At 41.9% G+C, this 27,846-nt stretch overlaps 1 protein-coding gene across 1 annotated transcript; it reads right to left on the bottom strand.

The window, feature by feature from the left end:
• Positions 1-184: 184 nt before the first annotated feature.
• Positions 185-25,986, bottom strand: LOC139386322 (MINDY family member 4B). Its single transcript, XM_071131845.1, has 12 exons — positions 25,865-25,986; positions 25,653-25,680; positions 20,689-20,868; positions 17,110-17,229; positions 15,343-15,440; positions 11,841-12,006; positions 11,315-11,380; positions 11,102-11,172; positions 2,069-2,141; positions 1,573-1,749; positions 669-849; positions 185-327 (listed from the first exon to the last, which is right to left on the bottom strand). The coding sequence occupies exons 1-12, from the start codon at positions 25,966-25,968 to the stop codon at positions 185-187; spliced, it is 1,407 nt and encodes a 468-aa protein (XP_070987946.1). The 5' UTR covers positions 25,969-25,986.
• Positions 25,987-27,846: the final 1,860 nt, after the last annotated feature.

The following is a 27,846-nucleotide window of genomic DNA, read 5'->3' as shown; positions in this document are numbered from 1 at the left end:
TATAGCCATTAAATTGTGCATTTCCGCAAAGCATGATGGGATTGAATCCTGGCCTAAGCTGTAAAAGTTGCAAACACACTTTTTGTGGTTGGTAGCATAAGGGCGCCTTCAAACCAGACAAACGGATGCGTAACAAAAATGATTAGGAATCCAGAACATTACGATCATCAAGTATCCTCCCTGGTCAGAAAAAAGGCATGGTTCCGTTCCAGTCGATGGCAGCTCCCTCCCATTTGGTCCTAACGGCCATCTCTACAGAGGGAAACCTCTTCTCTGGGTCTCCCTGGGTGTCCTTGATCCCTACCTCCCAGTGGTGGGAGTGAGTGTCTGGAACAAGAGAGGTGTTAATTAACAGTAAAGACATGAGTGCTGAATCCCAAATCAACCCCTAGCCCCTAACCTCTAGGCACTTGTGTAGATCTGAGAGGGTTGAATAAGTGTAAGCAGGGAATAATTCTGGGCCCTATGCCCATTGTTACTTGTGAGATGACAATCAAGCCATCATTTAGCTTTGATAAGCAAAAGTGTAATCAATTAGACCAATCAATTAAGATACAATAAAATTCACATGATACATTATATTATACTCAATATTGAGACTGAGGGGTAAATGTATGTGAATATATCAAATGATAGTCAGAGATACAGGTGCATGTAGTCCATCCTACCAATGGTCAGCAGGGCTGTGCTTTGTTGCGATGGCTGGCCATTGTAGAAGTACATGTGGAACAGGTGCTCCATCTTCCAGTCAGAGAGCAGGGAGCGGTTGGGACTGAAGAGGACGCTGTAGGTGCCATTGATACTGCACACCCAAATGGGCAACTTTGGTGTTTTCAGCATGCTTCCAACCTAGAGGGCGCCATAGGGCACAGATGAGATCTACACCTGGACCCAATATTTACAAAGCGTCTCAGAGTAGGAGTGCTAATCTAGGATCAGGTCCCCCATGTCCATGTAGTCTTAAGCTTTGTTAAAATTGGGGAGACTTGGTCTAAAAGGCTAACTTGACCCTCGATCAGCACTCCTGCTTTGCGACGCTTTATGGATATCGGCCCAGAGCAGTGCATCTCATCCTTTTTTGATACAAGGGACCAGCAAGCTATGATCCTGCCTCTTTGGAGGACTGCAGATCAAAATGAACACTGTATAACTGACAAAATCAGTGTTAACTAAGCATCTGGGGTTCCGATTAGCAACATCCTAAGGACCGGTGCCGGGCCATGGATAGAGAAACACTGATCAAGGAGTCATTTCTAGTAGCTCAGCCTCAGCCCTTAAATGACTAATGAAAGATCAAAGGATGGGCTGCGAAAGTATGGAGAGTTTAGTGCCTGTGGGACCACCATGATAACTTTGGAAGAGTGATGCTGATCAATAGATCAAAGATTGACAGGCAGGCAGACAGACGAACAGATAGACTGTAGAGCTGTAGATGCAGTAGATGCAGGGTCAGCAGCAGGTTATTGTCTCATGACAAAATGAATAATTAGCTGGCGAGTGCGCACGAGATTCGGTTCTGGGTGCTGAGATTAGCAGCAGTTACAAAAAGACAGGAAGGCACTGTTACTGTACCATGGGCAGCTTTGTACGTTCCAGCAGCTCGCGGCTCCAGTGCAGGTAGCCTACGGCACTGCGAGCCAGGACCCCGTGAAGCGGCTTCTCCAGAGGGCTGCCGTCGTCACCACACTGCAGAGTTCCATTGAATACATTGGGACTGGCTCGGCCAGTTAGCAGAAGATTCATTAGTGCCTGGTGAATACATAGAGACACAGCAGATGCATGATGCTTGTGTGATGGCTAAGCCATATTCCAATACAAAGCAATAGCTATTTACTGTATATAATGATATAATGGAATCTGTTTTTGCACAATAACACATTTATGCCAGGAGGTCTATCTTGAGGGAGGGCATAAAGCAGGCTCTTTTAAACTGCTGTGCTGCCTGCTGCTATCAACTGTTGGTAAAGCAAGGCGTTGCTGCTATAGCAACTGTTGATCAAGCAAGGTGTTTGTGCATGAAGCCCACAAGCAAGAGTATGGCCCACAAAGAAACACTCTTCACGCTTACCTGACGACACACAAAGTTGCCAAGGCTCAAATGAAGCAAGTGGGAGGTGGTACAGTCAAGATCCTCCCTCAACCTTCCAAAAAAGATGCCTTGATTTAGTTAGTGAGTTAATCTTTTCTCTCCAAAAATGAGATGAATAGAAAATGTCCAGATTATTCAATGATATTGTTGTCAGGATGGTGTGTAACACCACAAAGTATTTTCTTACATAGAACATACATACTGTATTAACTGTCTTTACATTTCCTGAATGATTCACAAACCACAATGCACCTATCATGAAATGGTTGGTGCATTGTGGCTGTCGCTAAGGAGTCGCAAGTGTCAAACGCACGTTAGTTTGCAATTTCGTCATGTAAAAACTGGCACACTAACATTTTTCAACCCTTACACCAGGCTCGGCAATTTAACCGTAACATCAGGGCCCAGATTCACAAAACCTTAAGAAAAAAATATATATTCTTAACTCTATACTTAAGAAGAAACTTGGAAATATTTGAGGTGTGACCTTAAAAATGTGCGCCAATATGCCAATTTCAGTCAGCACAACTAGGGATATTTAAGGTCGACCAAAAGCTGGTGTTAGTGGTAACGCAATAAGGTTAAGGCATTGATTTTGCCAGAGGAGGCGCACACAGTAGCCTTATGTACCTCACCAATATTTTATTAAAATATCACGAGCAGCAAAACAGTTTGCATTTACCTTTTTTATTTATATTGGACATTCATTTTTGTCCAGCTTCTGTGAAAAGTTTGGAGTCATTATGTGTGACACCCATTGCATGAAAGGTGTCAGTGACTGCACTATAAGAAGCCTGTTCAGGAACATCAAGTTATTTATAGACTGCTTATTGTCGGTCATTTATCATTTTGTAAAAACAAATGCATCTTCCACTTTCTGGACCTACAGTAACTGTCAAATCTTGGAAATTCCGATCGCTGTGGTGCTGCATCCACTTGTAGGCTATATTTGCCTGTTTGTTTACCTTTCATGTGGAAAAGTCATACTAGCCATATCAATTCCGATGGTAGGCTATAGCCATACTGTATATTTATTTGGGAGCAGTATAATGGTGTGTACATTACCCCTTTATCTTTACATTGGATATTTTTCCAGCTCCTGTGAAAAGTATGGATGTGCGTAAAACCCGCCATAGACTAAGTTGTCTTAATATTATATGCCCACGGGGCATGTAACTATATTTAGACATAGCCTACTAATAATTTATTAGTGAATGATTGTCTTTTTAGGTCTTATTAATAGTGAATTTAATCTTGCTAATTGAAGTTGGGCATGTCCATGGCTCAGACATAATGCATTTTACAGTAGGCCTATATCAGTGCAAACAGAGGCAACATGCCTAAAAGGGGCACAGGAGCACGTGCCCCCTCAGGTTTGTCCTGTTAAAATACACACACACACACACACACACACAAAAGCTTTAGAACACCTACTCATTCAAGAGTTTATTTTTACTATTTTCTACATTGTGGAATAATAGTGACGACTTCAAAATAATTAAATAACACACACATGGAATAATGTACTAACCAAAAAAAAGTGTTAAACAAATCAAAATATATTTTATATTTGAGATTCTTTAAATAGCTACCCTTTGCCTTGATAACAGCTTTGCACACTCTTGGCATTTTTTTCAACCAGCTTCACCTGGAATGCTTTTCCAACAGTCTTGAAGGAGTTCCCACATATGCTGAGCACTTGCTTTTCCTTCACTCTGCAGTCCGACTCATCCCAAACTATCTCATTTGGGTTGAGGACGGGGGATTGTGGAGGTCAGGTCATCTGATGCAGCAGTCCATCACTCTCCTCCTTGGTAAAATAGCCGTTACACAGCCTGGAGGTGTGTTAGGTCATTGTCCTGTTGAAAAACAGATTATAGTCCCACTAAGCCCAAACCAGATGGGCTGGCATGTCGCTGCAGAATGCTGTGGTAACCATGCTGGTTAAGTGTGCCTTGTAACGGTTTTGACTTGAGTTTATTGTTTATATGGGGTGCCAGGTAGGTTGTGCCTACCAGAGAAAATGTTGATTTCTCCTTTTGGTTTAGAAGGGAATGAGTCTCGTCTGGTCCGACAAGTCTACACCAATACAAAGGACTTATGTAGAAAGTCAGGATGGACATACACTTTTCACAAACCCTTAAAACATTGGAAATAACTTCCAAACAATTGTATTATTTTGCATGGGCTGTATTAACATAAATGATCACACAATAATATAACAAATAATGAGCTCTGGTTCCTCCAGAAAAGTCCTGTACCTTGGGCCTAAAAGAGTCCAGCCCGGTAAAGGAGTTCGGGGAACTCAAGTGACCTTAGTCACGCAATGTTTGTCCGTTCATGAAAGTGTAGCGTAAACCTAGTCTCAATCATACAATCAAAATATCAACTATTTTACCACACAAGCATAAAGCGTATCAAATCTTAATACGTTTTCAACTACAACTGACCGCATAAATTATCACGGTATACATCACACTAAAACAAATGAAATACCGTATGCAAAAAAGTTGTGGTCAATCAGACAATCCTATCCGCCAACAGAGGAGAAAGGCCATGAAGAACCAGCGGAGAACAACTGAGATGTGTAGTCCAAAGGAAACAATGAGTGGATCCGATCCTGTTTAAACTTGAGACAAGGCTACAAAGCACACTTTAAATATAACAAAACAAACGGAGTAAAGAAGCTTTGGAAGTGACAGTTGAACACATTCTCATTAGCGTCTCCATCGCAACCCCACTTTTTGCACAGTTGATGCTGGCTATTTAATTGGGAATTAAAGGGAAGCGCCCTATTGGAAGGAGAAGCACTGAGACGGTTCAGGCAAATTCAGAGTCATCACAACCTTGAATTCTAAATACAGTGGGGCAAAAAAGTATTCAGTCAGCCACCAATTGTGCAAGTTCTCCCACTTAAAAAGATGAGAGAGGCCTGTAATTTTCATCATGGGTACACTTCAACTATGACAGACAAAATGAGAGAAAAAAAATCCAGAAAATCACATTGTAGGATTTTTAATTAATTTATTTGCAAATTATGGTGGAAAATAAGTATTTGGTCACCTACAAACAGGCAAGATTTCTGGCTCTCACAGACCTGTAACTTCTTCTTTAAGAGGCTCATCTGTCCTCCACTCATTACCTGTATTAATGGCACCTGTTTGAACTTGCTATCAGTATAAAAGACACCTGTCCACAACCTCAAACAGTCACACTCCAAACTTCACTATGGCCAAGACCAAAGAGCTGTCAAAGGACACCAGGAACAAAATTGTAGACCTGCACCAGGCTGGGAAGACTGAATCTGCAATAGGTAAGCAGCTTGGTATGAAGAAATCAACTGTGGGAGCAATTATTAGGAAATGGAAGACATACAAGACCACTGATAATCTCCCTCGATCTGGGGCTCCACGCAAGATCTCACCCCGTGGGGTCAAAATGATCACAAGAACGGTGAGCAAAAATCCCAGAACCACACGGGGGGACCTAGTGAATGACCTGCAGAGAGCTGGGACCAAAGTAACAAAGCCTACCATCAGCAACACACTACGCCGCCAGGGACTCATGGGAGCCAGTTTCATCATAGCACTTGATGGTTTTTGCTGCTGCATTTGAAGAAACTTTCAAAGTTCTTGAAATGTTCCGTATTGACTGACCTTCATGTCCTAAAATAATGATGGGCTGTCGTTTCTCTTTGCTTATTTGTTCTGTTCTTGCCATAACATAGACTTGGTCTGTTACCAAATATCTTCTGTATACCCCCCTACCTTGTCACAACACTGACACTGATTGGCTCAAACGCATTAAGAAGGAAAGAAATTCCACAAATTAACTTTTAAGAAGGCACACCTGTTAATTGAAATGCATTCCAGGTAACTACCTCATGAAGCTGGTTGAGAGAATGCCAAGAGTGTGCAAAGCTGTCATATAGACAAAGGGAGGCTCTTTGAAGAATCTCAAAGATAACATATTTGATTTGTAAAAAAAAAATGGGTTACTACATGATTCCATATGTGTTATTTCATAGTTTTGACGTCTTCACTATTATTCTACAATCTAGAAAATAGTAAAAATAAAGAAAAACCCTGAAATGAGTACGTGTTCTAAAACGTTTGATCGGTCGTGTATGTATGTCTGTATTTATGTATATATATATGTATATGTATGTCTGTGTATATATATATATATATATATATATGTATGTGTGTATATATATATATATATATATATATATATATATATATATATATATATATATATATATATGTATATGTGTGTATGTATATGTGTATATATATATATGTATATATATATATATATATATATATAGACACAGACACACACTACATTTGTTGTTTCTCTCTAATACGACTAGCCACCTAGCATTCTCCCAGCCTCCAAGAAGATATTTCAGGCTATCAATCAAGTTAGTTAGACAGACTAGCTACTCTATCTTAAATCAAATAACATTTTATTGGTCACATACACATGGTTAGCAGATGTTAATGCTAGTGTAGCGAAATGCTTGTGCTTCTAGTTCCAACAATGCAGTACTATCTAACAAGTAATCTAACAAATTCACAACAACTACCTAATACACACAAATCTAAAGGGGTGAATGAGAATATGTACATATAAATATATGGGTGAGTGATGGCCGTGTGGCATAGGCAAGATGCAGTAGATGGTGTAGAACAGTATATACATATGAGATGAGTAATGTAGGTTATGTAAACATTATTAAAGTGGCATTATTTAAGGTGGCTAGTGATACCTTTATTAAGTCCATTTATTAAAGTGGCCAGAGATTTGAGTCTGTATGCTGACAGCAGCCTCTCTATGTTAGTGATGGCTGTTTAACAGTCTGATGGCCTTGAGATAGAAGCTGTTTTTCAGTCTCTCGGTCGCAGCTTTGATGCACCTGTACTGACATCGCCTTCTGGATGGTAGCGGGGTGAACAGGCAGTGGCTCAGGTGGTTGTTATCCTTGATGATCTTTTTGGCCTTCCTGTGACATCAGGTGCTGTAGGTGTCCTGGAGGGCAGGTAGTTTGCCCCCGGTGATGAGCTGTGCAGACCGCACTATCCTCTGGAAAGCTTTGCGGTTGAGGGCGGTGCAGTTGCCGTGCCAGGCGGTGATACAGCCCAACAGGATGCTCTCAATTGTGCATCTGTAAAAGTTTGTGAGTGTTTTATGTGACAAGCCAAATTGCTGTTGCGCCTTCTTCACCACACTGTCTGTGTGGGTGAACCATTTCAGTTTGTCCGTGATGTGTATGTCGAGGAACTTAAAACTTTCCACCTTCTCCACTGCTGTCCCGTCGATGTGGATGGGGGGGTTCTCCCTCTGCTGTTTCCTGAAGTCCACAATCATCTCCTTTGTTTTGTTGATGTTGAGTGAGAGGTTATTTTCCTGACACCACACTCCGAGGGCCCTCATCTCCTCCCTGTAGGCTGACTCGTCGTTGTTGGTAATCAAGCCTACCACTGTAGTGTCGTCTACAAACTTGATGATTGAGTTTGAAGAGTGCATGGCCACGCAGTCATGGGTGAACAGGGAGTACAGGAGAGTGCTGAGATCGCACCCTTGTGAGGCCCCAGTGTTGAGGATCAGAGGGGTGGAGATGTTGTTTCCTACCTTCACCACCTGGGGGCGGCTCGTCAGAAAGTCCAGGACTCAGTTGCACAGGGCGGGATGGAGACCTAGGGTCTCGAGCTTAATGACGAGTTTGGAGTGTACTATGGTATTAAATGCTGAGCTCTGGTCAATGAACAGCATTCTTACATAGGTATTCCTCTTGTCCAGATGGGATAGGGCAGTGTGCAGTGTGATGGCGATTGCATCGTCAGTGGACCTATTGGGGTGATAAGTTAATTGGAGTGGGTCTAGAGTATCAGGTAGGGTGGAGGTGATATGCTCCTTGACTAGTCTCTCAAAGCACTTAATGATGACAGAAGTGAGTGCTACGGGGCGATAGTCGTTTAGTTCAGTTACCTTAGCTTTCTTGACAACAGGAACAATGGTGGCCATCTTGATGCATGTGTGGACAGCAGACTGGGATAGGGATTGATTGAATATGTCCGTAAACACACCTGCCAGCTGGTCTGCGCATGATCTGAGGACGCGGCTAGGGATGCTGTCTGGGCCGGCAGCCTTGCGAGGGTTAACACGTTTAAATGTTTTACTCATGTTGGCTACAGAGAAGGAGAGCCCACAGGCGTTGGTAGCAGGCCGTGTCAGTGGCACTGAATTGTCCTCAAAGCGATCAAAGAAGTTGTTTAATCGATGTCCGCGACTGGGCTGGCTTTCTTTTTGTAATCCGTGATTGACTGTAGACCCTGCCACATACGTCTCGTGTTTGAGCCGTTGAATTGTGACTCTACTTCGTCTCTAAAGTGATGCTTTGCTTGTTTTATTGCCTTGTAGAGGGAATAGCTGCATTGTTTGTATTAGGTCAGATTTCCGGTCGCCTTGCCATGATTAAGAGCGGTGGTTCGCGCTTTCAGTTTTGCTCGCATGCTGCCAGCAATCCACGGTTCCTGGTTATAAAATGTTTTAATAGTCACAGTGGGTACGACATCTCCAATGGACTTGCTAATAAACTCGCTCACCGAGTCAGCGTATACATCAATGCTGTTGTCTGAGGCTGTCCGGAACATATCCCAGTCCATGTGATCGAAGCAATCCTGAAGCGTGGAATCGATTGGTCAGACCATAGTTGGACAGACCTGAGCGTTTCCTATTTTATTTTCTGTCTATAATCTGGGAGCAACAAAATGGAGTCATGGTCCGATTTGCCGAAGGCAGGGCGGGGGAGGGCTTTGTATGCATTGCGGAAGTTAGAGTAGCAATTATCCAGAATGCTAGCAGCCTGTGTCGCGCATTCGATATGCTGATAGAATTTAGGAAGTCTCGTTCTCAGGTTAGCTTTGTTAAAATCCCCGGCTACAATAAACGCAGCCTCAGGATGTATGGTTTCCAGTTTACGTAGAGTCCAGTGAAGTTCTTTCAGGGCCAACAAGGTTGTTGTGATTACACCATGAGTCGTTAATCATAAGGCATACACCCCCGCCCTCCTTCTTACCAGAGAGATGTTTGTTTCCTGTCAGCGTGATGCATGAAGAAACAGGGTGGCTGTACTGACTGACAACATATCCCAAGTGAGCCAAGTTTCTGTGAAACAGAGAATGTTGCAATCTCTGATGTCTCTCTGGAAGGCAACTCATGCCCTAATGTCGTCGACCTTGTTATCTAGAGATTGGACATTGGCGGGAAATATGCTCGGGAGCGGTGGATGGTGTGCTCGCCTTCTGAGTCTGACCAGTAGGCCGCTCCGTCTGCCTCTCCTGCGGTGACCGCGTTGTTTTGGGTCGACCTCTGAGATAAGATTGCATGTCCAGGGTGGAGGTCCGAACAAAGGATCCGCTTCGGGAAAGACGTATTCCTGGTCGTAATGTTGGTAAGTTGTCATCGCTTTTATATCCAAAAGTTCTTCCTGGATGTATGTAATAACACTTGAGATTTCCTGGGCTAACAATGTAAGAAATAATACATGAAATAATACATTAAAAAAACAAATAACTGCATAGTTTTCTAATGACCTGAAGCTGGGCGACCATCTCTGTCGGGGCCAAACGTCTTTGTTTCCTGGCAAGGTTGGCAAGGTTAGTACACTTTAGAAAAGCAAGCAATTACTAAATGTACTAAATGTCCTTTCAATCTTTTACCCAGACATTAGCAGAGATGCGGAGAACCATATTTAGTTTATTTAGAAAAACCAGGCAGCTCAAGAGGTATGCTTAGATATGTAGAGAAATATACAGATTTTTTTTAACATATAATTAAGCATAATAATTATGGCTCTAGATTTCAGGAAAAAGTGGTTTCAGGTGTTTGAAAAATGCTAAATTCTCCAATTTCCACCCGCCCAGCCATCATCACATACTTTTTCCCCCCTCAGACTTTTGCCCCTGAGTGGGAATGCTATGTTTAACAGCATATTTCCATCATGAAGCCATGCAATTATTTAGAACAATGTGGACTGCAAACATGTTCAAAATATTTAGCAAATATGGGATAGGCCTACATTTTGTTATTTCGAATTGTAGTCGATGACACCGCAATACTTGCCTAGTTAAATTTTAAAAAAAAAGAAATACATGAAAGACAACTTGAAGCAACCACATATTTAGCCATGGAGTATGTTCTGATTAGTCAGTGAGGGGCCAAGCCTCGACACACCTACAACTTTTCCCCCCATCAAAACCAAGCACTTTCGTGCCACTGCCAGCTAATGCACCCATAATTCAGGTTGTGAAAATAGATAATAATAATCTGATACACCCCCGAACCTATAACGCTACCACCAGCACTAAGATTTACCATCGCGTTAGGTTTGTTAGAATAGAGCCAAGAGTGTAATCCACTCTTTGGGTTTGAATTGTTTAACTTGCCAATATTGGGTACATTCCAATGGGTTTTGGTTAGAAAATGCTATAGTCAGTGGTTGGCAGTGCTTGACTTGGGCAGGAGCTCACCGGTACTGAGTACCGGCACCTCAAATGTTTTACTGCTTGAGCTCCTGCACATTTCATAAAATATTAGCACAACATTATTGTGGAGCTCCTGCATCTAAATAATGAGTACCAGCACATATTTCATTCCAAGTCAAGCACTGGTGGTTGGTAACAGTGGGGAGGCAGGTAGCCTAGTGGTTAGACCAGTAACCGAAATGTTGCAAGATCGAATCCCCAAGCTGACAAAGTAAAAATCTGTTGTTCTGCCCCTGAACAAGGCAGTTAACCCACTGTTCCTAGGCTGTCATTGAAAATAAGAATTTGTTCTTAACTGACTTGCCTAGTTAAATAAAGGTTAAATTTTTTTAAATAAAAAAATAAATTTAAAAAACAGTGGCTAGGTAAACAAATCCAAAGCGTGGATTGCAGTCTCTCCTAATCCATCAATTGCTTTCAATTGACGGAACTCCGGTGTATTGGACTGGTGGTTGTATACCTGGTGATAGTCCTTGAAAAGATTAAGCTGTAGAGAAACAAGATGACTCCATGACTCCCCTCATCTTCAAACTGCAGGCAGGAGGGGGGGAAAAGAAACATGACACCATCCAAAACAGGTCATTTTTGTATTGGCCCAGAAACTCTGGAACCTGGGCAGCCAGTAGTAGGAAATGTTACCCACATATTAGCTAAAAATTACTTGTTTACTCACACACTGGATGTGCTCATGGACAAATTTCTTGACATCCTCTTTCTTGTTGAAACTAAAAAGCTGTAGCTGGAAATAAAGAGTGAAAAACAAATTATCAGTACACAGGATGGATGTCACTACACACGAGAGACATTTTCCAACTATTGTCCAGCAGAAGGTTTAGTGATGGTGAAAACTAGAACTTCATGATACATGAATAAAGGTCTTCACAGCCAGAAAACAGTTTAGCAGTCTATCTCAGTTGATTGGTTTGGGCTAGAATCTAGTCTAGAGGGTCTCGACATTCGACTCACTGAAATTAGACAAAGAAGTTACATACCCCATTCCCCAATGAGTGTGTTTATTATGACCACAGGCTATTTCAGGTCTGGACCCCTATTCATAAAGTGTCTCGGAGTAGAATCAATTTAGGATCAGTGTTGCCATTTAAATCATGATGAATAAGAGGGAGGACCTGATCTTATCATCAGCACTCCTACTCTTTGTGGATCATGCCCTGGCATGCAACTTATGATGGAGGCCATACTCTCTCAGTGAAGTTGTCCAGTTTGTAGTCCAGGTGGGGGGTGAAACAGTAGTCTGATGTCACTAAGGAGATGGTGGCGCTCCTTTCCTCACCAGCTGCCCACAGAATGTCAGTCAGAGCGACGGCCAGGGCCCTCTCCTGCTCCTTCTCACCCACCTCACTCAGACTGGGCAGGAGCAGAGACGGAGGGAGAGAGCACAGTCAACAGTCTCTTCACTTTTTCCCCCTTTGTCTTAATGGTCTGTCCTTTCTACCCAAGTGTACACTCGTTCACTCCTCCTCACACATTTACAGTTGAAGTCGGAAGTTTACACACACTTAGGTTGGAGTCATTAAAACTCGTTTTTCAACCAATCCACAAATTTCTTGTTAAAACCTCTTGAAACTAGGGGGCACTATTTTTGTTTTTGGAAAAATAACGTTCCCAAAGTAAACCGCCTATTTCTCAGGACCAGATGCTAGAATATGCATATAATAGACAGCTTAGGATAGAAAACACTCTAAAGTTTCCAAAACTGTCAAAATATTGTCTGTGAGTATAACAGAACTGATATTGAGGAAAATCCAATCAGGAAGTGTCTCTTATTTTGAAACTGTTGTGTTCCTATGCACCCCTATAGGCCATTGAAAGGGATATCAACCAAATTCCATTTTCTACGTATTCCCTAAGGTGTCTACAGCATTTTGACGTAGTTTCACGCTTTTATGTTGAAGAATGAGCGTAAACGACTACATTGCGTAAGTGGCCAGCTGAGGGCTCTCAGAGTGATTCTTGCATAAAAGACAGAGATAGTAATTTTTCCTCTCGCTCCTACTGAAAAGCCAATTGTCCCGGTTGATATATTATCCAATAGATATTTGAAAAACACCTTGAGGATTGATAATAAAAAACGTTTGCCATGTTTCTGTCGATATTATGGATATAATTTGGAATTTCTTTCTGCGTTGTCGTGACCGCTATTTCCAGTGGATTTCTGAACATAACGTGACCAACAAACGGAGGTGTTTTGGGTATAAAAATAATCTTTATGGAACAAAAGGAACATTTGCTGTCTAACTGGGAGTCTCGTGGGTGAAAACATCCGAAGCTCATCAAAGGTAAACAGTTAATTTGATTGCTTTTCTGATTTTCGTGGCCAAGCTTCCTGCTGCTAGCTGGACATAATGCTATGCTAGGCTATCGATAAACTTGCACAAACGCTTGTCTTGCTCTGGCTGTAAAGCATCATTTCAAAATTTGAGATGACAGGGTGATTAACAAAAGGCTAAGTTGTGTTTCACTATATGTCACTTGTGATTTCATGAATATGAATATTTTCTATAATTTTTTTTGGACCGGTGCGCTATGCTAATTATGTGTAGTTGATGACAATTCTCCCGGATCCGGGATGGGTAGTTCCAAGAGTTAACAAACTATAGTTTTGGCAAGTCGGTTAGGACATCAACTTTGTGCATGACACAAGTAATTTTTCCAACAATTGTTTACAGACAGATTATTTATCTTATTCACTGTATCACAGTTCCAGTGGGTCAGAGGTTTACATACACTAAGATGACTGTGCCTTTAATTAAACATCATGGAAAATTCGATAAAATGATGTCATGGCTTTAGAAGCTTCTGATAGGCTAATTGACATCATTTGAATCAATTGGAGGTGTACCTGTGGATGTATTTCAAGACCTGCCTTCAAACTCAGTGCCTCTTTGCTTGACATCATGGGAAAATCAAAAGAAATCAGCCAAGACCTCAGAAAAAAATTGTAGACCTCCACAAGTCTGGTTCATCCTTGGGAGCCTAATGCCTGAAGGTATCACATTCATCTGTACAAACAATAGTACGCAAGTATAAACACCATGGGACCACGCAGCCGTCATACTACTCAGGAAGGAGACGCGTTCTGTCTCCTAGAGCTCAACGTACTTTGGTGCGAAAAGTGCAAATCAATCCCAGAACAACAGCAAAGGACCTGGTGAAGATGCTGGAGGAAACAGGTACAAAATTATCTATATCCACAGTAAAACAAGTCCTATATCGACATAACCTGAAAGACCACTCAGCAAGGAAGAAGCCACTGCTCCAAAAAACACCATAAAAAAAGCCAGACTACAGTTTGCAACTACACATGGGGACAAAGATCGTACTTTTTGGAGAAATGTCCTTTGGTCTGATGAAACAAAAATAGAACTGTTTGGCCATAATGACCATCGTTATGTTTGGAAGAAAAAGGGGGAGGCTTGCAAGCCGAAGAACCACATCCCAACCGTGAAGCACGGGTGTGGCAGCATCATGTTGTGGGGGTGCTTTGCTGCAGGAGGGACTGGTGCACTTCACAAAATAGATGGCATCATGTGATAAGAAAATTATGTGGATATATTGAAGCAACATCTCAAGACATCAGTCAGGAAGTTAAAGCTTGGTCGCAAATGGGTCTTCCAAATGGACAATGGCCCCAAGCATACTTCCAAAGTTGGCAGAACTGAAAAACCGTGTGTGAGCAAGGAGGCCTACAAACCTGTGTCACGCCCTGACCTTAGAGATCCTTTTAATTCTCTATGTTTGGTTAGGTCAGGGTGTGACTTGGGTGGGCAATCTATGTGTTCTATTTCTTTGTTGGCCGGGTATGGTTCCCAGTCAGAGGCAGCTGTCTATCGTTGTCTTTGATTGGGGATCATACTTAGGCAGCCTGTTTTCCATCTTAGTTTGTGGGATCTTGATCTTGTTAGTTTCTGTATATAGCCTGCAGAACTTTGTTTGTTTTTTCTTGGGTTTTTTTGTGTTAATTTTTAATAAAAGTAAGATGTTTGCCTACCACGCTGCTCCTTGGTCTAATTCATATTTAAACGAGCGTAACAACCTGAGTCAGTTACACCAGCTCTGTCAAGAGGAATGGGCCAATATTCACCCAACTTATTGTGGGAAGCTTGTGGAAGGCTACCGAAACATTTGACCCAGTTAAACAATTTAAAAGGCACTGCTACCAAATACTAATTGAGTATATGTAAACTTCTGACCCACTGGGAATGTGATGAAATTAATAAAAGCTGTAATAAATCATTCTCGCTACTGTTATTCTGACATTTCACATTCTTAAAATAAAGTGGTGATCCTAACTGACCTAAAACAGCGATTTTTTAAAATATATATATTTTTTTGTTTTGTTTACTGGGATTAATTGTCAGGAATTGTGAAACTGAGTTTAAATGTATTTGGCTAAAGAGTATGTCAACTTCCGACTTCCGACCAACTGTAAATGCATTGTACTGGTGTAAGACAAGTTTCATCCATATTTCTTTTATCAGTCCTTTCCTTTTAAGAGAAGAGAACAAGTGCATGCTACGGTAAAAATGACTATTGAGACGCAGGGCTAAGACTATGGCCTCCGACCCATCCATGTCCAAGGAGCAGGCATAGTGTGAAAATGAATTTGACTGTTTCTAGTTGGGTGACGTTCGAATGGGTTTCATTTGACTTGATTCGGTCAAATTTGAGCCATTTTCTCACCTTTGCAGTCTGCAACAGTCTGAGTTGGTCTGGCGGGTGAAGAGCAAGTATTTGATAATGTTCGCTTGGACCACCATTTGAATGGCACGGGATCCTCCCTAAAGAAAAAAATATGCTGTTTCATTAAAACTACTGTTGAACAAAATGCCTTGAGTTTGGCCTTAAGGAAAAATAAATGGATTATGACTTTAGGAACTTTTCCTACAACGAGTTCCCTGTTTGAGGAAGATCCTTTACATTATCGCTAATTTTACCTTCCGAGTCATGGTTTAATTCTCGTTCCTAATCTTGTACAGGCAGCCGTTTAACATTAAGTCACATTTAACACTAAACATTAAATAACCTTATTATGTGAGACCAGACACCTTGACACATCCTAAGATAATGGTGACACTGGTCTATAATTAAGTCTAACAGCAACTGGCTAATGGTGTAACTGATTGATGATTTCACACCCAGAAAACAGCTTAGCAGTCTATCTCAGTTGATTGGTTTGGACTAACCTCTAGTCTAGAGGGTCTCGACATCCGACTCACTGAAATTGGGCAGAAGTTACATACCCCATTACCCAATGAGTTTGTGGAACCTAATTCTACTACAGTTAAGAGATAGGGGTAGGGCTACATTTGATTAATGAAGACATGTACGTGTAGCAGTATGGGTCTTAGGACTGAGGCATCACAAGGAGGGGGGCGGCATTATTTCAGAACTACAGATACGACCCCGGTCTCCGATTGCAACTGTTATATAACGTCTGATCTTTTCAGCTTGTAGGAATATCAACTGTCGATCCTCTGACTGGGATAACAACTGTGTCATCATCGCATTTATTTAACAGGTATAACTATCTCTTAAATTAGACTCAGATTGGGCAAAAATACAGGGCGTGCCGTTGTGATTAGTTTCATCACCTTAATGAGGCCCTTATGAAACCATCTACAATGCTGCCTACGGCTGTTGTAATTCTTTAAATAACCGCATTTGATTCTTCTGGGTATATGTAAAAAAAGGTAACAATTCTACATGGTTAGAATGATAGTAAACAACATACAGTGCTGCCATTTCATTCATACCTTTTCTAAATTTGTTAGCTGGTTAGAAGCCTCCAGAATCTCCTGGCTAGCATTTATGGCGCAGGTTGATAAATCAACTATTGGATTTCAAATGGTTTGGATGCAACCAAACCCGAGGTATGCAAAACATTTGCTTAACTTTAAAAAAGTGAACTATCCCTTTTAATGCCTTCAATACTCTTTAAATCATTTGTTTTGATGGGAAGGGCAGTGTGTACCATATCAACAATAACTGGCTAGGCATGCAGAAACTGGCCCAGTGTAAAGTCTATGGGGACCTGAAAACACCGCAGTTGATATTGAATTCATTGGGGGAAGACAGAGCTTCCTAAGAACAGCATCAACTGTTGACACCATCAACCTGAGTTCATTAAATGCAAGTATTTTCACTATGATGACTATAAAAACATATATAATTAGCATATAGGGTTTTTAAAAAACGATTTGGTTCTGTAGGGGCAAGTTTTACTAGTCTATTCAAGTCAATTATCCTTCAATGATCAAAAGTCCACACTGCTACTCTTGACCAAAGTCTCTCCACCCTGTTTCAAAGTTCCCCTCCTTAACACTGGTTGTAATCCCAATAAATCGGTCCTTTCTTCTGAAGTGTGCACTTGTTCGCTTCATATTGAATGAGTGCACACTTCAGGAAGAAGGGGAGATTGAGACACACACACACTGTTTGTTTACTCACTCTTTCGGCCTCCAGGGCATAGGATAGGTTGGAGTAGGGCTCCCTGAATTTGAAGAAGGACTTCTTCCACTCATAGTTGAAGACGTAAAAAGTATTGCCGAACAAAATCTTCCTGAGGTTCTGAAAGACAAAAAAAACGTATCCTCTACCAGAGCTTGACGTCTATTTTATATATTTCTAAACTAAACTCTACCTCTGTAATTCAACTCTAGGTAATTGTCTACTTATTTAGAGAGGCTAAAGGCAAAGGACAGTTTTGGCAAATGTCAGATGGGCTGGTCCATCTTTCGCCCAGTGGGCCTGTCTCAACTGGGGTTTTTGTGCAAAAGTATCAGTATTTGGCAAATAATGTGTTAGTGTCAAGGAAGAAAATAGGCCAATGTGGTGGCTTTAAGGACAAAAAAAATGGGCCTATTAGAAATGCCCGGCCTTTTTCTGGTCCCTGTCCGTCCATGCAAGATTCACATTCGTTTAGACTAGGGCTGTTATGGTGATCGTATTACCACCACACTGGCTGTCACGAGTCATGACCACAGTCAAATTCCACATGACTGTTTAGTCACGGTAACTAGGCTTCTCCAAGCTCTGATGCTGCTGATGGTCATTAGTAGCCTAAAAAAACTTTATAGACACTCTGGTAGAGCTCCATAGTTCCTCTGTGGAGATGGGAGAACCTTCCAGAAGGACAACCATCTCTGCAGCACTTCTGCCAATAGTGACCAGACGGAAGCCACTCCTCAGTAAAAGGCCCGCTTGGAGTTTGCCAAAAGTCACCTAAAGGACTCAGACCAATGAGAAACTAGATTCTCTGGTCTGATGAAACCAAGATTGAACTCTTTGGCCTGAATGCCATGTATCCGGTCTGGAGGAAACCTGGCACCATCCCTACGGTGAAGCATGGGGGTGGTAGCATCATGCTGTGGGGATGTTTTTCAGCAGCAGTGACTGGGAGACTAGTCAGGATGGAGGGAAAGATGAACGGAGAAAAGTACAGAGAGATCCTTGATGAAAACCTGCTCCAGAGTGCTCAGGACCTCAGACTGAGGCGAAGGTTCACCATAAGCACACAGCCAAGACAACGCAGGAGTGGCTTCGGGACAATTCTCTGAATGTCCTTGAGTGGCCCAGCCGGACTTGAACCCGATCTAACGTCTCTTGAGAGACCTGAAAATAGCTGTGCAGCTACGCTCCCCATCCAACCTGACGGAGCTAGATAGTATCTGCAGAGAAGAATGGGAGAAACTCCCCAAATACAGGTGTGTCAAGCTTGTAGTGTCATACCCAAGAAGGCTGTAATTGCTGCCAATAGTGCTTCAATAAAGTACTGAGTAAAGGGTCTGAATACTTAAAAAAAAAATATATACATTTGCAAAAATTTCTAAAAACCTGTTTTGCTTTGTAGTTATGGGGTATTGATGACGGAACAAAAACAAAAAAAAGGCTGTAATGTAACAAAATGTGGAAAAAGTCAAGGAGTCTGAATACTTTTTTCCCCTTGCCCCTGTTCCGAGACACGTGCATGATAATGGTCCATTGAAAACTAATATCACACATACAGCATATTATTTAGTAGGCTATAGTCTGATCGGTGACAATATTAGACTATCACTTGTGAATTATGTGTTATCACTTGCGAATGATTCCCAGCTTGTGCAGTAAAGCAAGAAACAGTGCATGCCTTTTGTTGCGACTTTTCCAATCATAGTCACACCTCATGTAGCCTAGCTCATAGGCCTGTATGATTTGATAAGGTTTGTATCAAACTAATGTGGCCAAATAACAGCTTAACTGGCATACGTAGGTAGCGTAGCAGTTTAAAGTTTGGGGAAGATAATTTTCACCATAAAAATGCACCTTTATAATAAAGCATTTGCAGTCACTTTTGAAAACAATTTTTTTTGCATTTTGGTACGTTTCCACTTATAGCCTACTGCCGTGTGTGCATTACTGTGTTTATAATAAGAAAAAATAGACTAACAGTTTTATCAACATTTTAAGCTAAATGTTCTGATCTGTTGCATCAGCCTCATTGCTTTGAAAGGTGTTTTTGAGGCGAGTGGTTGTATTAATTTGTGATCTATCGCATCCCACGACTGTCCCAGAGTATGTTTGGAATATTTATTTTTTGCGCAGAAGGACAAGTTAAGCAATAGAATAGGTCAACTTTTGTATTATAAGGTATAGTAGTCTAGTGATGTAAATGTGGACAATGCTTCTAACATCTTCAATATGCGCGTTGGAATTCGATAAGAGGGACGCTCAGAGTTGCGTCCCTGATTGTCTTCACTTGTAGCCTACTTTGGAGGTGAGATGGCTGTGGGAACAACCCCATCAAGTGACCGTTATTGGCTAATAAGAATTTAAATATCTGAGAGCGCCTTGTGAGTGAGAGGTGCTTCGGAGCAGGCTGCTGGGAGAAGGGAATTAAAATGATTATATTCAGCCCAAGGGCACAATGGCCACTTTGGCTGTAAAAGGCATGAGCATTTTTTTCGATGACACACAAGGTTGATGCGCCGGTAGATTTGAGGCCTGGTGAGAATATTATCAAGTGCTTGTCAAATTGTGAATGAGAAACTGATGAAACTGATGAAGTGTGTGCAGCCTGCACAAGGAGCAGAGCTTATGCCTTTCATGCTGCTTTTTTTCAAATCATCATTAGAATCGCATCATGCAGACATGAATGTATTAAAAATCAAAACACATAGCCCAACGTTTGTATCGCAACTAAAGTTGCATAAATAACTCTAAATTAAGCATATATGAGGACGTGTGTCTTTGTTAACTGCTCAACACCGAATAGCCACGTGTACACTCCCTCGGAAATCGTTTGGAGAAAATATTATTTCTGTTTTATTCAGCTATGTTTAATTGTATTATTCATACTATAAAATAATGCCACAAAATTCTAATCAAATATTTTTTGCTAATTGAACTAGTGTAGCCCACAGCCACATGCCAAAGCCATATTAGGCCCTAACATAAGGACAACTCGGAGTATGCTGTTCTGTTCTTCTGAAATACACTACATTTTCTTCATATCATAGTGTTTCTTTAGCCCTGTCTAAAATAAATAATGGGTTTATTGTGATGGTGTAGTCTATTACACGGATTTATTACTACTTTTTGGAATGTAGATGTTCCAAAGGTCTGCATCAGTGGCTTGTAAGCTATACGTGGAAACCAGGAGATGCTAAATGTGTTTATGTTAATTCATGGTTAATTACCGTGAGACCGGAAGTTATTTGCTTGACAATCACCAGCTGACAAAATGTAATGACCTCCACAGTCCTAGTTTTGACAGATGTCAACAGAGACTGTACAGAAAACAACTACCCAAAAACAGTTTCCAGATAATTTGGCTGTAGTAAAAGACCTTGTTAACTTGTTTTCAGATGACCACACTTGCTAACTCAATCCATTGCTTAAGAAGACCATGAATAAATAAGGTATCTGTATTGCTGCTCTTTTGTCTCTGGCACGCACACATACACACTCACACACAGTGAAACACACAAACACAGCAATTGGAAGCAGCAGGTGTCAAGTGACCAGCTCATGTTGCTAGTGCAGACTCACCCCAGCTAACTCGGGTGTGATAGGGAGCCCTCCTAGGCTAGGAGAGACAGTCAGGGCCCGGGGGATAGAGTAGGGCACTGTCGATAGGTTGGTGTTTCCACAAGGCGGCTGTGCTGTGGACGGTGGCCTGCCTGTGCCATCCTCGCTTTCCTCCTCAAGCTTAATCCTCTCCAGAGGCCTCTGCAGAGAGACGTGACAGAGACCTTCAGAAAGATCCCACCTTATCGTTCACAATGTCCCACATATTCCAACAACACACAATTCCTCTTCTTTGAGAAAGCCCCACATTCTTTAAAAGAGGTTCAGGCTAGGTGTCAATCCGCAGCACCCTGTAACAGACTTTTAAAGGTAAATAACAATTGAGCTGACATGCACAGCCTTTACCGTGACTGCGATCTCTGGGAAAATACCTTTCAAAGGGTACATTTTCAGCAGTCTAGTTTGCTGCTCTATAACAATCCTTGAATTGAATCTTGACAATAATCCAATCAACAAGAACCTGCAATATGATAAGGTTACATGAATGAGATGATGGTAAACATATGGTTAAACTCTCTGCCGCTATGTGTCTCTCTGTCTCCATCTCTCAGCTGTCAACACAGTTGCCCTCATGGCTGTTTTGTTTTCCATTCAGTTTCGACACTGTGGCACATATACAGTGCCTTCAGAAAGTATTCACAACCCTTTACTTTTTCCACATTGTGTTGTGTTACAGCCTGAATTTAAAAGAGATGACATTTAGATTTGTTCACTGGCCTACATACAATACTCCATAATGTGAATGTGGAATTATGTTTTTTGAGATGTTTAAAAAATATATATATTGAAAAGCTGAAGTGCCTTTAGTCAATAGGTATTCAACCCCTTTGTTATGGCAAGCCTAAATAAATTTAAGAATAAAAATGTGCTTAACAAGTCACATAATAATTTGCATGGACTCATTCTATGTGCAAAAATAGTGTTTAACATGATTCTTGAATGACTACCTCAATTACCCCTCATGTACCCCGCACATACAATTATCTATAAAGGCTCCTCTGTCGAGCAGTGAATTTCAAACACAGATTCAACCACAAAGACCAGGGAGGTTTTCCAATGCCTCGCAAAGAAGGGCACCTATTGCTAGATGGGTAAAATTTTAAAAAAGCAGACATTGAATATCCCTTTGAGCATGGTGAAGTTATGAATTACACTTTGGATGGTGTATCAATACACCCAGTCACTACAAAGATACAGGCGTCTTTCCTACCTTAGTTGCCGGAGAGGAAGGAAACCGCTCAGGAATTTCACAATGAAGCCAAAGGTGTCTTTAAAACAGTTAGAGTTTGATGGCTGTGATGGAAAACTGAGGCTGGATCAACAACATTGGAGTTTTACTACACAACACTAACCTAATTGACAGAGTGAACAGAAGGAAGACTGTACAGCATTCCAAAACATGCATTATTTTTGCTACAAGGCACTAAAGTAATACTGCTAAATATTTGGCAAGGCAATCACCTTTTCATATTTGGGGCAAATGCAATACAAACCATTACTGAGTACCACTCTCCATATGTTATGCTTGTAATCGTTAAGGACGGGATAGTTTTTCAGGATAAAAAAAGAAATGGAGTGGAGCTCAGCACAGGAAAAATCCTAGAAGAAAACCTGGCTCAGTCTGCTTTCTACCAGACACTGGAACATGAATTCACCTTTCAGCAGGACAATAACCTAAAACACAAGGCCAAATCTAAAATGGAGTTGCTTACCAAGAAGACAGTGAATGTTCCTGAGTGGCCGAGTTAAAGTTTTAACTTAAATCTACTTGAAAATCTATGGCAAAACCTGTAAATGTGTAAGGGTGCATGCTGGTGGCAGGGAAGTCAGGCGCAGGAGATCGAACTTGGTATAAAACAGAGCAGTGTAATAAGTGCTAAAAAACTCAGAAAACCAAAATACACAAATAATACAAATGGGTAGAAAAACGTGTCGCACACCAGAACATATCTTGCACAATGCTTACAAACAAACAATCACCGACAAGGACATGAGGGGGAACAGAGGGTTAAATACACAGCATGTAATGAATGGGGTTGGAACCAGGTGTGATACAAGACAGGACAAAACCAAAGGAAAATGAAAAGAGGATCAGCGATGGCTAGAAGGTCGGCGACTTCGACCACCGAAAGCCGCCCGAACAAGGAGAGGGACCAACTTCGGCGGAAGTCGTGACAAATGGTTGTCTCGCAATGATCAACAATGATCACACACCTGCGCCTCATGACACTCAACTGGAGTCCATGTTGTCGTAGCTGAATCAGAATTAGTTAGGTAACATAGATAAATAAGATGTTTTATTTACTTTATACTTGTCATTAGAATGTCTTCTTTTGGACTATACTGTTGGCAGTTGCATTTTCCTTTCTTCTCTAGGGAAAAGTCACTTGGGGCCCAGAGAGGGGAGAGGTCAGGCTTGTATTTTACATGTCTGGTAATATGCAGAATAACAGAAAGGGAGAAGTCAGGTTTGAACATTGTCTTCATATTTTAATGTGTCTGTAACTATTCCTAAACCATGTGAAGGGCTCCACCATGTCTGTACTCCAGTCACTCCCTCCTTTTCCCATTGGGGGGAGGAGTATGGCAGTGTCTGGAACCATTGTATTACCCCTCTGATGTTGCATGAATCTTGACCTAGTATATGACCTAGAGGCCCCCTCCCCTCCGTGAGCTTGTCCAGGAGGGGGTGTATTTGAGATGGGAGTATCTAGAATTGACAATTGATATATGCCATTGGATGAGGTAATGTTTTGGTACTATGAAGTACCAAGAACGAGAAGTAGAACCTCGTCTAAGAGACCAAACTGAATGATAATTTATAGCTAATGCTATCTGGCTATGGGATACTCCTCTCTCAAGTATTCTTTTGTAAGCACTCTCAGATAATTATTTTATAGACACTGAATTGATCTGAGAGTCAAAGGGCTATGGTGAAGCTCATGTTATTAAAGATGGACTTTAAAATATAACTCTGACTTGTGTGTTGTTTGTAAACTCTCCTCATTTAGTAATACAGAAAATTACCACAACAATGTCTAAACATGTTTTCACTTTGTCGTTATGGTTTATTGTGTGTTGATGGGTGAGTAAAGAAATATTTAATCCATTTTGAATTCAGGCTGTAACACAACATATGGAATACATTTAGGGGTGTGAATACTTTCTGAAGGCATTGAATGACCCAGTTCTATAGCATATCGTTGTTTTGTCATGTGACTGGATGGGGCCATACACATACTCTCTAGGAGTCTATACACACTCTCTACATGTAGTTGCCAAAAGGTATGCTGAGAAAGGAATGGAAGCAGAGAAAGAGAAGGACAGACATAGAGACAAATATGTTGTGGAAAAGTTATGCTGGCTCCGGAGGGGACCAGCGCAGAGATAGTGGAGGTCAGGTTTGGAGTCAATTTAATTTAAATTCCGTCAATTCACATCCTGAATGGACTTTATTGCCAATTTGCGTTCTGAACTGAAACTAATTGGCCCCAACACTGCCGGAGGTATTTGTCATCACTCACATCCTGGTTCCTCTTTACCTCCTCTTGAAGGATCTCGATGTAGCCAAGTCTGGAGGGCTGCAGATCCCGGATGGTCTGTAGGAGCTCCTGGTAGTCTGTCATCACGCCACGGGGCCTCGACACCCTTAACCCTAACTACAGCACGACGATACCTATACTATACACACTCTCCACATGAAGTCGCCAAGAGGTGTGGTACACAGGGAGATATATAGGGGAAATTAAAATAGGGAAAGAGAGGCAGAGAGCGAAGGATACAGAGAGAGATAGATGACAGAGGGAGAGATAGAGTAAGCCTTGCTGGGTGAGCAGCAAACGTATATGCCCCACCCAGTTCTCTCTCTTTATCTTCTCTCTCTCCTCTCTCCGCTTCTGGTCTTTCCGAGGCAGATCAGGTTCAGTGACGAAAAGCCCTCCCCCACCCCACCCCTCCACACACACTGCACCACGTTGTCTGATTGGATAGGAGTGACATGCGGTTATCTGAGAAGAGCATCTGCATAGGATCAGCTATCACACTGAAAATGTAAGCTTTAGCCTAACTGACTTATGCAAGAAGTGCAGGTGAGATGGGAGATGCAGGTGTGCAAGTGCTTGTGGTCACAATACATGGTTATGGATTCACAAAGAGAATGTCATAAAACTAAGAACCTCTTTTAAATTGATTTATATTTATAAGTAGGCTACTGAGTGTACAAAACATTAAGAACACCTTCCTTTTATTGAGTTGCACACTCCACCCATTTTGCCCCCAGATCAGCCTCAATTCGTTGGGTCATGAACTCTACAAGGTGTCGAAAGCGTTCCACAGGGATGCTGGCCAACATTGACTCCAGTGCTTCCCACAGTTGTGTCAAGTTGGCTGTATGTCCTTCGGGTGGTGGACCATTCTTGATACACACGAGAAACTGCCTTGAGTGTGAAAAACACAGCAGTGTTAAAGTTCTTGATGCAAACCAATGTGCCTGGCACCTACTTCCATACCCTGTTCAAAGGCACTTAAATATGTTGTCTTGCCCATAAAACTTCTGAACGGCACACATACACAATCCATGTCTCAACTGTCTCAAGGCTTAAAAATCCCTATTTAACCTGTCTTCCCCTTTATCTACACTGACATCAATAAGGGGTCTTAGCTTTAACCTGTAGTCACCTGGTAAGTCTGCCATGAAAAGAGCAGGTGTTCTTAATGTTTTGTACATTCAGTGTATATCTAAAACATTTTTCAACTGTTTTATGTATTTCAATGTATTCAACAAAATCACATTCTATTCATTGCATTGGTGAGCAATGAATCCATGCCAAGGCATTTTATGGGAATGAAATCCAGATTCAAGAATGACCCAAAGTTCATTTTGGCATTTTCAAGTCATTTAATGTAAAAGAAAACAGTCAACTTACTTTAATGATACAATCTTGTAATTCCAACCTGTAAATAAATATGATCTGATAAGTTTAAAGTAATGTGCATGGTCTTGCTTGAATATATCTTTATGCACTAGATGTGTTAAGGCTATAAAAGAGCACAGACTTCTCATAATTACTGCACAGGCCTATGGAATGACCCAAAGAAAACAATCATTTGAAAGGTGAAATTGACTTCTCCAACTTACCCACGGGAGTTGAAGATGTTTCTCCATTTGTCCAGCTCTGATATTTGTCTGAGGATGTCATCCAGCTCGGTGTTGCGGTTCACAATGTTGGGATCCTCTTCCATCTGCAGTGAGGGACATAATAAAGCAAACAGTTGTGAACCCTGACATGTTGGAGGGAAATATTTAGGAGAATGCTGGCTCTGGTCCAGGGCATTAGTGTGAGTTCCTCTATACTGATGGGACCAGAATGCCAGCAGCGAGAAAGGTGTGCAAAGGCCAATTGACCGTGCTCCATCTTGACCCCCTATGGCTTCTGTTATCCTGTCAGTAGCAGTGACGTCATTAGGCCTGGGCTTCTAGGGCTTCAGCCTTTCCTCGTACCCCAAAAAATTCTCATTTTTATTTCCGTCTGATGAGTTTCCATCACTTGCGCTATGCAGTATTACACGTTACTGACAAAAATAAATAATACAACATACTGCGCTAGGCAGTAGCAGACACTACAAGAAGTCCCTGGAGTGACGTGATGCCTGCTGTGATTGGATGAGCATATAGCACAGAGCAAATATGGATATTCGGAACATCTTCCGAAAGCAGTCGCAAAAAAGCGAGCAGGTTGAGCAAGTTGAGGCAGCAGTGAATGATGTGAAGAGGACATAACCGTCAGAAAGTCAAAGTGCAGCAGAAGCAGCAGAGTTAGCCACAGGCTTGTGCAGGGTAAGCGGTCTTATGGGCACATTGCGCGCCACTCCCTAGCATTCTACTCGCCAATGTCCAGTCTCTTGACAACAAGGTTGATGAAATCCGAGCAAGGGTAGCATTCCAGAGGGACATCAGAGACTGTAACGTATATCCTGTGGCTGCATTCATTGTAGCTGGGGATTTTAACAAGGCTAATCTGAAAACAAGACTCCCTAAATTGTATCAGCATATCGATTGCGCAACCAGGGCTGGAAAAACCTTGGATAATTGCTATTCTAACTTCCGCGACACATTTAAGGCCCTGCCCCGCTCTCCTTTCGGAAAAGCTGACCACGACTCCATTTTGTTGATCCCTGCCTACAGACAGAAACTAAAACAAGAAGCTCCCGCGCTGAGGTCTGTTCAACGCTGGTCCGACCAATCTGATTCCACACTCCAAGACTGCTTCCATCACGTGGACTGGGATATGTTTCGTATTGCATCAAACAACAACACTGACGAATACGCTGATTCGGTGAGCGAGTTCATTAGAACGTGCGTTGAAGATGTCGTTCCCATAGCAACGATTAAAACATTCCCAAACCAGAAACGCGTGAAACTGAAAGCCCGAACCACTGCTTTTAATCAGGGCAAGGTGACCGGAAACATGACCGAATACAAACAGTGTAGCTATTCCCTCCGCAAGGCAATCAAACAAGCTAAGCGTCAGTATAGAGACAAAGTAGAATCTCAATTCAACGGCTCAGACACAAGAGGTATGTGGCAGGGTCTACAGTCAATCACGGATTAAAAAAAAAAAAAAAACAGCCCCGTCACGGACCAGGATGTCTTGCTCCCAGGCAGACTAAATAACTTTTTTGCCCGCTTTGAGGACAATACAGTGCCACTGACACGGCCTGCAACCAAAACATGCGGACTCTCCTTTACTGCAGCCGACGTGAGGAAAACATTTAAACGTGTTAACCCTCGGAAGGCTGCAGGCCCAGACGACATCCCTAGCCGCGCCCTCAGAGCATGCGCAGACCAGCTGGCTGGTGTGTTTACGGACATATTCAATCAATCCCTTTCCCAGTCTGTTGTTTCCACATGCTTCAAGAGGGCCACCATTGTTCCTGTCCCCAAGAAAGCTAAGGTAACTGAGCTAAACGACTACCGCCCCGTAGCACTCACTTCCGCCATCATTAAGTGCCTTGAGAGACTAGTCAAGGACCATATCACCTCCACCCTACCTGACACCCTAGACCCACTCCAATTTGCTTACCGCCCAAATAGGACCACAGACGATGCAATCTCAACCA

The sequence above is a fragment of the Oncorhynchus clarkii genome, chromosome 27 (assembly GCF_045791955.1).
Source record: "Oncorhynchus clarkii lewisi isolate Uvic-CL-2024 chromosome 27, UVic_Ocla_1.0, whole genome shotgun sequence".
Classification (NCBI taxonomy): Eukaryota; Metazoa; Chordata; class Actinopteri; order Salmoniformes; family Salmonidae; genus Oncorhynchus; species Oncorhynchus clarkii.
The sequence above is the reverse complement of the archived record's forward strand: the minus strand, read 5'-3'. Positions and strand labels throughout refer to the sequence as shown.

Excerpts from the sequence above, each read along its gene's own strand:
- LOC139386322 (XM_071131845.1), bottom strand. The coding sequence starts at position 25,968 with ATGGAAGAGGATCCCAACATTGTGAACCGCAACACCGAGCTGGATGAC. Across the intron at positions 25,681-25,864 it reads AACATCTTCAACTCCCGTGG|GTTGGAATTACAAGATTGTA; the intron begins GTAAGTTGGAGA and ends ATTTATTTACAG. Across the intron at positions 12,007-15,342 it reads GACTGTTGCAGACTGCAAAG|TCTGAGTGAGGTGGGTGAGA; the intron begins GTGAGAAAATGG and ends GCTCCTGCCCAG.